The following is a 14270-nucleotide window of genomic DNA, read 5'->3' on the forward strand; positions in this document are numbered from 1 at the left end:
TTTTGCTATGCGTACTCCCCCTTTTTAGGGCTAGTCCATATGTAAATTCTGCCATCTATCCCCCCTTGGGTAACGGATGGCCTCCGCAGCGTCCTCCCTATCGGGATTGCACGCTTCCCAACGTACTGTCGTGTATTCCTAGAATTATCTAGACGCTAGCGACTCCCAAAAAAGATACCTATTCCGTAAAACTTCTTTTGAAGTAGGATAAGTTAGGGCCAAGGGCACGTTGGAGGACCACGCCTCTCGTGATCTGGGTGCGTCATGCTTGCCTGACCGCTCTCTCATGGTGGGTGTTGGTAAGGTGCAGTCATTATGGCGCTTTCAATGGGCTCCCAATGCGTGGATTTTACAATCAAATCCACTTATAGTGCTGGAGTTCCCCCCGAAGGGGAACGTTCGAGGTTACTAAAGTAACCCTTCGTTCCCCGAGGAGGGGAACGGAAGCACTATACTCCGTCGCCATAATGACTGTCCCTTAGCTGTTAAAAGTCTCTTCAGCTTAAAAAGGATAGCGTCTGCTGGCGCCAGGTGAGCTTATATACTCAGTTGATTGCTTATGCCGCTCACCTGCGCAGGCTTGCGCTGCCAATTCATTCTTAATTGGCCCGTTCAATACTCTTTCAGACGAGTAGCTTCTGAACCGAACCTCCCAATGCGTGGATTTTACAATCAAATCCACTTATAGTGCTTCCGTTCCCCTCCTCGGGGAACGAAGGGTTACTTTAGTAACCTCGAACGTTCTCTGTATTCAAATGGCCTCCACATTCACCAGAGCTCAATCTAATAGATCACCTTTGGGATGTGGTGGAATGGGAGATTCGGATGTGCAACCGACAAATCTGCCGCAACTGCGTGATGCTATTATGTCAATTCGGTCCAAAATCTCTGGGGAATATTTCCAGTACCTTGTTAAATCTATACCACAAAGAATTAAGGCAGTTCCGAAGGCAAAGGGAGCTCCAACCTGGTGCTAGTAAGGTGTACCTAATAAAGTGGCCGGTATATACAGTAATACATATTAATTTAATTACTATGTAATTAAGTGTCCAAAAGATAACATTTAGCATACACCAAAAATTTATGGGTATTTGTTTACACTTTAATTTGAGGTGACACAGTAATTATTCATTTAACTGTTGAGCAATATTAATTAAGTGCATGTTCTTATTACATGATTTAGAATGTAGGTTAGGTTACTTTTTTATGCATAAGTCATTGTAATCACTAAAGTAAGTGCATGGAACGTGCAACTGTGTCACCTTAAATTAAAGGGTTGCCAAATATTCTTGTTTTCTTTGAGGTATCATATGTTTGGGGAGCATGTTAGACGTCTGACGGTCACAAGTGAGGGAAGGTCAACCATCACTGTCCTCTTCCAGAAAGAGGGGAACTATGGGGACAACTGGAACTACGGCCAAGCCACACTAAACATCTCTGCAGATACTGTGGTCAGTTCATGTTCAAATTCCCTGAAAGTTAATAACAATAAATTAATTCATTAATAAATACAGTGCATCCAGATAGTATTTATAGCGCTTCTCTTTTATTTTTTTGTTACAGCCTTATTCCAAAATGGATTAAATTCATTTATTTTCCTCAAACTTCTACACACAATACCCCATAATGACAATGTGAAAAAGATTTTTTGAAACTGTTGCAATTTAAAAATTAATAAAATTAATATAAAACCTGTAAAATTCCATCTACATAAGTATTCACAGCCTTTGCACAATACTTTGTTGATGCCGCTTTGGCAGCAATTACAGCCTCAAGTCTTTTTGAATATGATGCCACAAGCTTGGCACACCTGTCTTTGGGAAGTTTTGCCCATTCCTCTTTGCAGTACCTCTCAAGCTCTATCAGGTTGGATGGGAAGTGATAATGGACAGCTATTTTCAGATCTTTTTAGAGACGTTTAATAGGTTTTTGGTCTGGGCTCTGGCTCTATCCTGACTAGTCTTCAGTTCCTGCTGCTGAAAAACATCCCCACAGCATGATGCTGCCACCACCATGCTTCACTGTAGTGATGGTATTAGCCTGGTGATGAGCAGTGCCAGGTTTTCTCCAAATGTAACGCCTGGCATTTACTCTAAAGAGTTCAATTTTAGTCTCATCAGACCAGAGAATTTTGTTTCTTGTGGTCTGAGAGTCCTTTAGATGCCTTTTGGCAAATTCTAGGCAGGGAGTGTCTTCCGTCTGGCCACTCCACCTGATTGTTGAATTGCTGCACAGATGGTTGTCCTTCTGTAAGGTTCTCCTCTCTCCACAGAAGAACGCTGGAGCTCAGACAGAGTGACCATCGGGTTATTGATCACCTCCTTGAGTAAGGCCCTTCTCCCCTGATCACTCAGCTTAGATGGCCGGCCAGCTCTAGGAAGAGTCCTGGTGGTTTCAAACATCTTCCACTTACGGAAGATGTAGGCCACTGTGCCACTGTGCTCATTGGAACATCGGAGCAGCGGAAACTTTTCTGTAACCTTCTTCAACCTTGTGCCTCGATCCTGTCTCGGAGGTCCACAGACAATTTCTTTGTCTTCATGCTTGGTTTGTGCTTTGACATGCACTGTCAACCCTGGGACCTTAAATAGACAGCTGTATGCCTTTTTAAACCATGTCCAATCAACTGAACTCCAATTAAGCTGCTAAAACATCTCAAAAATGATCAGTGGAAACAGAATGTACTTGAGCTCAATTTAGAGCTTCATGCAAAGGCTGTGAATACTCATGTACAGTTTAAGTCTAAATTATTAGCCGCCCTATTTAGTTTTGCCCCAATATCTGTGTTAACCGAGTGAATTTATTTATTTTTTTACACATTTTCAAACGTAAGTTTTAATAACTGATTTCTAATAATTTTTCTAATTATTTATTTTATCTTTGTCATGATGACAGTAAATAATATTTGACTAGATATTTTTTCAAGACACTACTATACAGCTTAAAGTAACATTTAAAGGCTTAACTAAGTTAATTAGGCTAACTAGGCATGTTAGTTTAATCAGGCAAGTTATTGTATAACGATGGTTTGTTTTGTAGACTATCGAAAAAAATCAGCTTAGGGGGCTAATAATTTTGACCTTAAAATGTATTTATAAAAATTAACAACTGCTTTTATTTTAACCGAAATATAACAAATAAGACTTTCTCCAGAAGAAAATATTATCAGACATACTGTGAAAATTTCCTTGTTCTGTTAAACATCATTTGGGAAATATTTAAAAAAAAAAAAAAAAAAAAATCAAACGGGGGCTAATGTTTCTAATATTCAAGTAATATTTTTTTTAATAAATTAGCAACAACTTAACTCTTTTTTCACATTGTCATTATGGGGTATTGTGTGTAGAAGTTTGAGGAAATAAATCAATTTTGGAATAAGGCTGTAATATAAAAAAATTGTGGAAAAAGTGAAGTTCTATCAATACTTTCCGGATGTACTGTATATAGCCATTGCTGCTGATATGGCCTTAAAACATAAATACATGAATAAATGAATCATTATTTTGTTAATTAATTAATAGATTGATTTATTCATTCATTCATCCATATATATTGCTGTTTTCTATTTTTAGGTGGTCTTTGAAGCTCAGAAGTCATCAGGAATTCTTAATGATATTGCCCTGGATGATATCAGCATAGTGCCTGGTTCCTGCGAACAGATTCCTCCTGACCCGACTCCCGTCCCCCCTCCAGTCAATCCACCAGGCAAGTAGAGCATTTGCAAGTATTTGCAATGTCTTTGCAATGTCTTTTAGTGAACAGACAGGGTCATATAGGAGCATTGTGTAACAGCAGAGAAAATTCGAGAGTGTAATCAGTAAAACCGGCAACTGGTCTAGACAGGCACCAAACAATCAAGATGAGAGAAACATTCTAAAGGTCGAAAACACTGGAAAGTGCCATCCTCTTCCATAAGAAGTGAGAGTGCCAAATGACACATTTAGAAATAATGTTAAAGCCATGTTACAAGCATTTACATTCTTATTATAATCTTGTCAAACATTGAATGGTAATGAGGAGTTGGGTAACACTTCAAACTTTAATTAGAACATTTTTGTAATTATAGAAAAGTGATATTTATAAAATGTAGTAAACTTGAACTTTTTTTGCCATGACGTAGCCAGAGAAGCTGATATGGCAATGTTACGCACCGTCTAGGGATGATACTCAACATTAGTGATGTGAGGATAGATACTAAAATATCGATATCTCCGATACCAGCTTTGAATGTTTTAGAATCGATTATCTTATCAAAATATTAATATTTTAGTAATCTTGAGCAAATGTGTAGTTTATTGGAAACAGAAACACAGCAGAAAGTAACCACAATTACCCTAATTTATCTAAAAAATGCCAACTTAATTGGAACTACTTGTTCTTCCGCCTGCCAAGTAATGTGCGTAATATGGCACTGTACATCTGCAGAGCACTCTAGCTAGCCACTCAGTCAGTCTGCTGGCGGGGCAAATGTTTTTCAGTCACGCTGTCATTGGATGTGGGTGACCGCAAGCAAAGTATGTGTGGAGCTACTTAACTTCCATAAACTCAAATGATGCGTTTGTGACACATGTTACAAAACAGCGACGTACTGTTGTTATACCACAAACCTAATCAAACATCTACATATAAGTCACAAGATAGAATATGACAAAGTCATGACTAGGCGGTCAGAAGAGGTGGAAAGGAGAGGCACAGGTGCTGCTAGGGTGAGACAGACATCGCTTTCAGAGTCCTTAGGTGCAGCAGGCAGGCATTATCCAGGTACAGAGGGAGAAAATGTGATTGTATTTTGGGGGCTTGGGTTTTTGTGACAATGATAAAACAACGGAAAAAGGTTAAAAATCTTAACTGGATTAACATGTCACTAAACCAAAAGGTGTGAATGTTTATTGTTTTTGTTAAGATGTTCTCAACTAGGTGTTTTAAGATAAACATGCTCAGATGCTGTCAATAAATATGTAAGTTGGCTCTTTTTTTGTATGATAATTCTTTACCAATAAACAAGAATGACCTGTAATATGTCTCATATTCAGAATAAAGTGACACTTTTAAGTACACTACTTGTTACTTTAATTTCCCAAACAAGTATCGGATCGGTATCGCCAATACTCTCCTTTATATTACTTGGCATCGGATCAGAAACTAGGGGTATCGCACATCACTACACAACATGAAAGACGAGACAAAGAAAATATGAAATCAAAATAATAATGGGGTTTGAATTCGGGAGCTGACATGGCCAATACAACAAACAGAAATTCCTTTATTTTAAACCTCTTACCTGGCACCGAATGCGTGAGACAGGTTTACATAAACTATTTTGTTATAAGAGGTCATGTGATGATAAAAATGTGTGAGAATGGACAAACAGGCAGGCTGAGCACATTGTAAAACATCTGAAATGTTGTTATGGTCATTCTAGAACGCCTTAACCATTTCAGTATTAGTGTTATTATGTTCAGTATTAGTATTAGTGTTATAATAACCTCCAGAATCAAGAGCGTCTGCGCTCACTTCTCACGCTTTCAAACACCACCGCGTGTTAGGATTGCCTTCTGTGGTGCAAGTCATTTATTAAATGAAGAAATGATTGACACAGCTTCTCCTACTGAAGCAAATTCTGTTTATACTGTTGATTTTTGGCGCCAGATAATCAGGAAGTGACGATTTTGTTCACTTTGACTCGTTGGATGGAAACATTGCTTTATTTGCACGTCTTTTATGCGATTAGTCCAGTTTTGCGCATAAAGTTAATTCGCATTTTTGGATAAAAACATAGCTAATGGGTGCCAGCTACCAGCATTCTTCAAATTCAAAATATCTTTTGTATTTAACAGAAAAATCTCAAATAGGTTGGGGGTGAGTAAATGATGGCAGATTTGTATTTTTGGGGTGAAATATCCCTTTTATTTAATTACAGTTTTGTATTATTTTCAGATTTCCAGCATTTGCATGCGTTTGTGAATTATGTGTTTAAGAAATTAACATGCCACATTTTAATAATATTCTGCTGAAAACGAACATAATGATTTTGGTTAAACGTCAAGACTCACATGTAAAAGTTGGTAAAAATTGATCTGAATTTCCCATCACCAATGTAATGCAATGGCATTTTTATATCACAAAAACTTTAAAGGTGCTGTATATAAGCTTTTGAGTCTTCTAAAGCATAAACATACCATGATATGTTTGCAGATATTTACATTCCCCCAACCTATTTGAGATTCTTCTGTTGAACACAAAAGAAGATATTTTGATGCTGGTAGCTGGCACCCGTTAGCTATGTTTTTATCCAAAAATGCGAATTAACTTTATGCAAAAAACTGGATTATCGCATAAAAGATGTGCAAGTGCGTGAATATTCTTGTTTAGTTTTTTCTTTGTAGCCTTTTTTAATTTGATGGGTGCCACAGTAGTAAGTAGTTAGTAAAGATAGCATCCATAATGCTGGTTACTACATCAAGGTCATTTGCGTTTGCAGGTGCATTTCTAAATAGAGAAAGATCAGGTATGTTATTTGTGAATTCATCTTTAGTGGAGGGGACGATAGTCCAACCAGGGCAATATATCTGTGTGGAGCTGCTCATTTTAGGTAAACACAGCTTGTATAGTAAGAGGTAGTGGTCTGTTATATCATCACTTTGTGGTATAATGTCTACATCAATGACCTCAATTCCATGAGACGAAATTAGATCTAACTTGCTGCACTCCAAGAAATGGTAAGGCTTATGGTCTAATTAATACATATTAAACCTCTTTAACATTATTAAATGAACGCTGAATCACTGATATGTGTGTTTGCATTGTTTCACAGCTCTCAAGTTCAATTTCAAAAGGTTTATTTTATTTTCAAGATCTGAGGTGAACACGATCTGCTGCTGTTTTCAGTAGTATGGCAATAAATGTCTTGTGTAATGGCATTCAAACTCACATTGTTAGCATTAAACACTGAATAAAGCACGTAAGGGGTCCCTGAGGTGATCGTGTCATCAAGATTTCTGTTGTTCAGCTGCCAAAAATAAAAAAATGTTTTTAAAATATAAATTCCAGGTATTGGTTAGGACAAAAACTCCTTTTAATATGATAATATTCCTTCCATCACATGTCCTTGCTTTTATTTAGAACATTATTTAAATCAGCCTTAAAACAGCGTTTAGACTCGATAGTCAGGCACACTCCTGTTGGTGTTGTCAAATTAGCAACCTGCGCTTCTGTGTGTTTTGATCCAGGAATGCAATACCTAGTTCAACCACTGGGTGTCAAACTTTCATACTGCACCTTTACAATAACATTTCCCAATTTGAATGATTTATTATAACAGAGGATTGTGGGGGACCCTTTGACCTGTATGAACCAAACTCGACGTTCAGCTCTCCAAACTACCCAGATGGTTACGGACATAATGCTTCATGTGGGTATTTAATAGATACATTTACTTTCGTCCATGAATCATTAGAAATAGGATACTAACAAAAACGTTCTGCTTTATTTTGTTGGTTTGATTTATTGTGCTTTGTCTTTTCCAGGTATGTGGACTTTACATGCTAAGGAAGGGCAGAATATCCAATTACATTTTCAAGATGTTGCTTTAGAGGCTAGTTATGACGTCTTGGAAATTCGAGATGGAGTAGAGCCCTATTCTGATTTGCTAGGTAATTTGTTTGTAATATATGTAAAATATATTGTATTTTTATTTATGTATATACAGTTGAAGTCAGAATTATTAGCCATCCAGTTAAATTTTTATTTAATTTTCTCCCAGTTGCTGTTTAATGGAGAGAAAATCTTTTCAACACATGTATAAACACAACAGTTTTAATAACTCATTTCTAATAACAGAATTCTTTTATCTTTGTCATGATGACAGCACATATTTTACTAGTTATTTTTCAAGACACTAGTTTTCAGCTTAAAGTGTCATTTGAAGGCGTAAATAGGATAACTAGGCAAGTTTTTTTTCCAAAGATACATTTGATTTTTTTCACCCCCATCAACTATGCATACAATAACAATGGAGCCTACAAAACAGCACATAAAACCCTTCTTGTACATATATATATATATATATATATATATATATATACATACAGTATATATATATATATATATATACACACACACACATATATACATACACACATATACACATTCAAATGGCATAAAATAAAATAAGTAAATAAAAAATATAATAAATAAAATTTATGAATTAAAACATTGAAAAAGAATACAAACAATAATACAATAAAAAATTACTTGTTTACAAACACACAACCTCAGTAATATTCGTATGTGCTTTCGAAAGATAGTCAAAGTCCTTCTGCTTACCTTTGATGATATAACCTAGACTTTCCAGTCCAATACAGTTTAAAATCTCTTTTTTCCACAATTCCATGGATGGAGCATCCTTGTGTTTTACAGAAAATGCAATAGCCCTTCTAGCTTGAAGAAAATAAAATCTCAATTTTTCCAATTGTGAGGTTTATAGAAAACAGACCAATAATACAAAACTTGCCATTTAAATGGATTTTAACATTAAACATGTCTGACATACATTGTCATCTCTTTTCAAAATTTTTGTATTTTAGGACACTGTCAGAGGCAGTGATATAGTGTACCTTTATCATCGAAACGTTTACAGCACACATTTGGAACATTAGCAGACATATGACATTTTAATTAATCACTTATATTGAAGTAGTTTAAACCTGGTATTTATTGTTTGTGTTTGAGCTTTCAAGCAAGCATAATTCCAGTCTGCTTCATCTATATCTTCTCAACTAGGCAAGTTGAGGTATTTAGGCAAGTCATTGTGTAACAATGTTTTTTTCTGTAGGCAATTTAAAAATATATATTGCTCAATGGTGATAATAATATTATTATTGACCTTAAAATAATTTAAAAAAAATTAGAAACTGCTTTTGTTTTAGCCAAAATAAAACAAATTAGACTTTCGCCAGAAGAAAAATATTATGGGAAAAACTGTGAAAATGTATTTGCTGTATTAAATATCACTTAAGAAATATTTGAAAAAGATTAAATATTTCACAGGAGGACTATTAATATTGCACACAACTGTCTATGTATTTTTTTATTTTTTTTATTGAGTAGAAAAAACAAAATTAGCAATATTTATTGAAATGTTAATTTTCTGGGGATTGTTCCATAATCCAAGTTTAGAGAAAAAGCCAGGCTTATTTTGGTAAGTCAGGTTTATTAATAGCAGATTCGGTTTCATAAATGAAATTAACGATAGTTTAAACTCCGTTACTATGTCAAATTATGCTGGGAAATTAGCCTGGTCTGGGGCCAATTAACTCTCAGGCTAAGTCAAGTTCAAGCTTAGTCCAAGTATTGTTAACATTCGCTTGCTGTAATTTGATGCCATTTTATTTCACTTAACCTATTATTAATGATTAAAACTTTATAGTCACTTAATAGTAACTATATACACATCAAACATCTTTTGGAATAGAACTATATACATTTAAAAAAATAGATAAATATAAAGTATATTTTGTTAGATTAATTGCAAATTTTACTGGTAGTGAATAATTTAATGTATATGCACAAACATTATAAAGCATTCTGTAGAAAATATTAATTTAAAATATTGATCAGTGAGGGGTGTATAGCTAGTATATGAATTACAAAATTGAATAAAGGAAATATATTAAGAAAGCACTGACTGATATAAAGAAGTAGGCTACATTTCTTAAAGAATGACTTTAAATCTGCAAACCCTCAGTGGAATAATCGGGAGATGAATTAGGGCCGAGCAGTACCCTCACTTTAATATGAAGATATTTTCCCACGGGCCGCAGGAAACACACTTGCGAAAAGCAGCATTCTGTAGCGGTTTCGATAGCAAATTAAAAATCCCACCGCTTGTGCGTGCACGGCTTTTTGTTGCCATTATTTTAAATTCAATGTGCTGACGTTAAGCACATTTTGTGTGTTACTGTTAGTCTGACATGCATTAAAACTTGTCCTTGCAAGCAATAGGCAGAAAGCGCGTATTCTTTCTAGCTCTCTCTTGCACGCGCGCGCACAGTCAAACACACTTTTAATGTATTGCAACAATTATTTAATTTAACCTTAATAGACCTCGATAATGGTCTGTTTTTTAATTGAGACGATCTGCAGTTCAAGTCAGCCTTCTCTCTTGCTTTGTTGCAAGCCATACTTTAGTTTTTGATTATTATGTGTAAATTCTTATATGTTTGAACTACAAACAAACGCGGGTCACTTACTGTGAACAGCTGCGTCTCATTTTAGAGCTCTTTCAGTTTTCACAGTTGCTACACACAACATAGTCGATGCTCGACCTCAAGGTTTCATGACAGTAACGTGCACGAGCAATTATCTAGATTATTTTAACTGAACTCAGGTTAGTTAGATCAAATGATCTTCAACTTGCTCTTATGGAACCAATTTAAGCGTAGACATTTAGTTCGGCTCATTAAAGTCGGGTTTTTGATTTTAACCCCGGTTTTTCCTAACCAGTTTTATGAAACAGCCCCCTGGTCACAATTTAAAGTCAGTTTTTTGCATCCTTACTTTATAAAAGTGTTATTAAAAAATCAAAAAGTATCTCACTGACTCCAATTTTTTTTTTATAATATAAATAATAAAATTTTATTGAATATTTATATATCATATTATTCCAAAGTAAATTTTTTAGTTAACTTTTTGTTAACATTTATTTAAAATGAAATTGCAAAGCCAATAAATGACAAAGTGTTTTTTACTTTATAAGGTGTCCTAACTGGGGAGCGCTCCTTTCCGGATCTTTTTTCCACAACCTCTCAGATGACTGTCATGTTATTCACTGATGCAAAAACAAACAACAGAGGCTTTCTAGCCAACTTCAGCGCAGGCGTTAACCTTGGCCAACCTGGTAGGTTTTCCCATGCTTGTACCCAGCCTATTTAAAAGGGTGGTTCTTTTTTCTCAAGAAGTGGACCTTTTCACAGTCATTCACCTCATTTTCTGTTAAATTATAGGGTTCAAATACTGCACATTAGTGACATTTTAAGTGTTACTAGCCACTTGCTATTTTCACTAGCCACAATTTTGTTGTTGGAAAAATATATTACTATATATATATATATATATATATATATATATATATGCATAAATTTGACTTTGGCATATAGATGATGTGTTATGTCCACATGTCTCCTCGTTAATTTAAGTTTTTTTTTTGTGTTGTGACCTTGCTCAATGAGCATGAGCATATTGGCTTTCATAGTGTCAGATTGCAATTAATTTTATTTTACATTTCACACTTTGTATTCACTTTTTAGGGCTTAAGACTAAGAATTTACCTTTTTTTCTGGCCACACCAAATTAATTATTTCCTTGCCACTAATATTAAATAATGTGTAAACAAGCAAAATATAACTTTTTATTCAACAAAAATTTTCTTAAAAAATATATATATTTAAAAAATTCTCACGTATCTAAAACTAGGTCCCAGATCACCAGTTAACTATAGATAAATAGAAAGTTAATCTTCTATTAAAGCTATGTTATTGCAAAGGATGATAATTAAACCACACTGACAAAAATAACTGCAAGCAAAAGAAAGCTGAAAATATTCTGTTAATGTCAGACATGTTAATAATTTGTTTAAAGAATGGTTGAAGCGAAAACGGCAACTGCTGCTGCTTACAAAAAATCTAGAAACAAAAAACTGTTGTTGCACGAGCACCGCTTTTCAAAATCTATTTCTAAGAGAAACAACCACATCAGTTGCATTTCCAGTCACGGTTGCTTTGCACAAGGAAACGGGACACAGGAGCATCAAATCAGCTCTGCTCACGACACTGTAGTCAGTAAGCAAGTATCTCCATGCACCTGGTCATTCTCTCATTCTCTCATTCACCTGCTTTCTTTTGCTCACGCGAACACTTATCAGTCGTGCTGCTTCTTGATTCCTAAATCACATTTGCACGCATATTGATCTTAAACTAAAATTTTAATGTTTAGTGACAAGGCAGCACTGGCAAATTAAAAATTATTTTCAACCAGCCAAAGTGGCTAGTGTGGGTGTCTCTCTAACCCGCCACAAGTAAAACTACTTGCATTTGGCGGGTTGGCGGGTGTTAATGTCAAGTCCCGCACTTTTTGATGCAACAAAAAATGACAAAAAAATTTGTTAATTTACAAATGTGCATTACGCTATTACAGTTTTATAAATAATGTAATGAGATTACAATTTTAAATTTATTTTTTTAAACAAAAGAAATAAAAAAAATGTTTTAATACTAATATGAAATACAATTTTTTTTAAATCTTCCCTCCTTAAAAAACAACAATCATGAATCTGTTCAAACTTGTTTTAAATTAAAAACTGTAGCCTATAGGCAAATAACAAACTAATTTCCTCAAGCTAATTTCCTTAAGCTAATTTCCTCAGTCAGAATTTGTCCATTTTAATAATAATTAATTTTTTCTTAAGACCTTCGTTTATGGGTTATTTTCAGAATTTAAAATGATATACTGTCAAAAATGGGCGATGTGGTGGTGCAGTGGGTAGCACGTTCGCCTCAGCAGGAAGGTCCCTGGTTCGAGTCTCGCCTGGGTCAGATCTCCCTGTGTTCACGTGGGTTTCCTCCAGGTGCACCGGTTTCCCCCTCAAGTCCAAAGACATGCGCTATAGGTGAATTGAGTATGCTAAAATTAACCGTAGTGTATGATTGTATGAATGAGTGTGTGTGTTTTCCAGTGATGGGTTGCAGCTGGAAGGGCATCCGCTGTGTAAAACATATGCTGGCTAAGTTGGCGGTTCATTCCACTGTGGCGACCCCAGATTAATAATGTGACTAAGCCAAAAAGAAAATGAACGAATACTGTCAAAAATGGGACAAATAAGATGACATATAGGAGCCAAATTCTGGGGTTTGTCAGTAGGGGGGTGGGTCTTTCGAACCACCCGAACCCCCTTGGCTACAGGCGTGTTTCCTATACATATACAGCATGTAAGACAGAAAACAAACAAATGACCTTTCTCATAAAAATCCAGATCCTTGCCCTTCTGGACAGTTTCAGTGTGGTGCAGGAGCATGTGTGTTCAATGCCAGTGTGTGTGATGGGGTAGAAGACTGCCCTAATGGCACTGATGAAGCTGATTGTGGTAAGTCAACAAATAAAAATACAACAAAAGCTCACAAAGTCAAACCATGCTATTGATCACAGGATGTATTGTATTTTAGTGCATGTAATAAAAGATAACACCACTGGAACTGAACGACTGAAACTTCAAATCCAGAATAATTTATACACGGTGTGTGCTCAAGACTGGACCCCTCAGTTTTCAGACTTCTTCTGCCGCTATTTGGGCTACAGGTAATTGATTGAATATATTACAAATTGTCACCTTAGAATTATAAGGTTCTATCTGACATTTTTGTCAAAATTGAGTTATTTACATATTTTTATTAAATGACAACTTATTTACATTATGGGATGTTTTTTATGTTTTTACATTTTAAGACTTTTTATTAAAAAAAACACAAATGTTAAACACATACAATTTGCTTTGAAATGCAAAAAATGTGCAGCTCAATATCTCAAAATCATTTTGAACGCAGATAGAACCTTATAATTCCAAGGTGACGAAATGTATTTTAATAGTTAATGTTTAATGGATGAAATAAGATAATAGTCATAAAATCCAAAAACTGTCATAAAAGTAAACATATTTTGTAACGGAACAATCTATTGAGAAATAAATTTTAAAATGATCAAACTATGTTCTTGTTCAATAACATTTCATGTACAAATTTATGGCTTTTATTGTATAATATAGTATAATATGAAACTTGTTATTGAGTTTCTTTTATTTAGCAAAAAGTGAGATACAACTCTTATGTCAGATTATGCTTATCAATACAGCCTTTGTACCGGTATAACAAGGGTATTTGCACAAAATAATGATCAATTATCATTCTATTTCTCACTGTTATACGTGTTTAGATTATACTGAAACGCTTAGTTTTATTTTCAGGGTAAATCTGTAATAGGTTGTTTACAATCATGTGATTCTGGTGACATGCGAAAATCAGATGGAGGGCAGGAAGTAAAAAACTAAATGGGAGACATAGGGGAAAGTCAATATTTTTGCGATTTAAACCAGATTTCGAAGTAGATATAAATTGAAAATGAGCAATGTTGGGCATGATCCTTATATCACGAAGAGGGCAGAGTTTTCTACTGAACTAAAATATATTTGCCAGTCATTGATGCAGTACATACTGTATAATTAC

At 35.0% G+C, this 14270-nt stretch overlaps 1 protein-coding gene across 1 annotated transcript in view; it reads left to right on the top strand.

The window, feature by feature from the left end:
* Nucleotides 1–14270, top strand: part of tmprss15 (transmembrane serine protease 15) — a 51449-nt gene that overhangs the window by 22460 nt on the left and 14719 nt on the right. Inside the window, exons 12-18 of the mRNA XM_068216127.2 lie at nt 1304–1451; nt 3573–3705; nt 7322–7411; nt 7527–7652; nt 10757–10897; nt 13028–13138; nt 13218–13350. Of these exons, the coding sequence (XP_068072228.2) occupies nt 1304–1451; nt 3573–3705; nt 7322–7411; nt 7527–7652; nt 10757–10897; nt 13028–13138; nt 13218–13350 (882 nt within the window). The remainder of the gene's footprint in view (nt 1–1303; nt 1452–3572; nt 3706–7321; nt 7412–7526; nt 7653–10756; nt 10898–13027; nt 13139–13217; nt 13351–14270) is intronic.

Source organism: Danio rerio, chromosome 21 (assembly GCF_049306965.1).
Source record: "Danio rerio strain Tuebingen ecotype United States chromosome 21, GRCz12tu, whole genome shotgun sequence".
Lineage (NCBI taxonomy): Eukaryota > Metazoa > Chordata > Actinopteri > Cypriniformes > Danionidae > Danio > Danio rerio.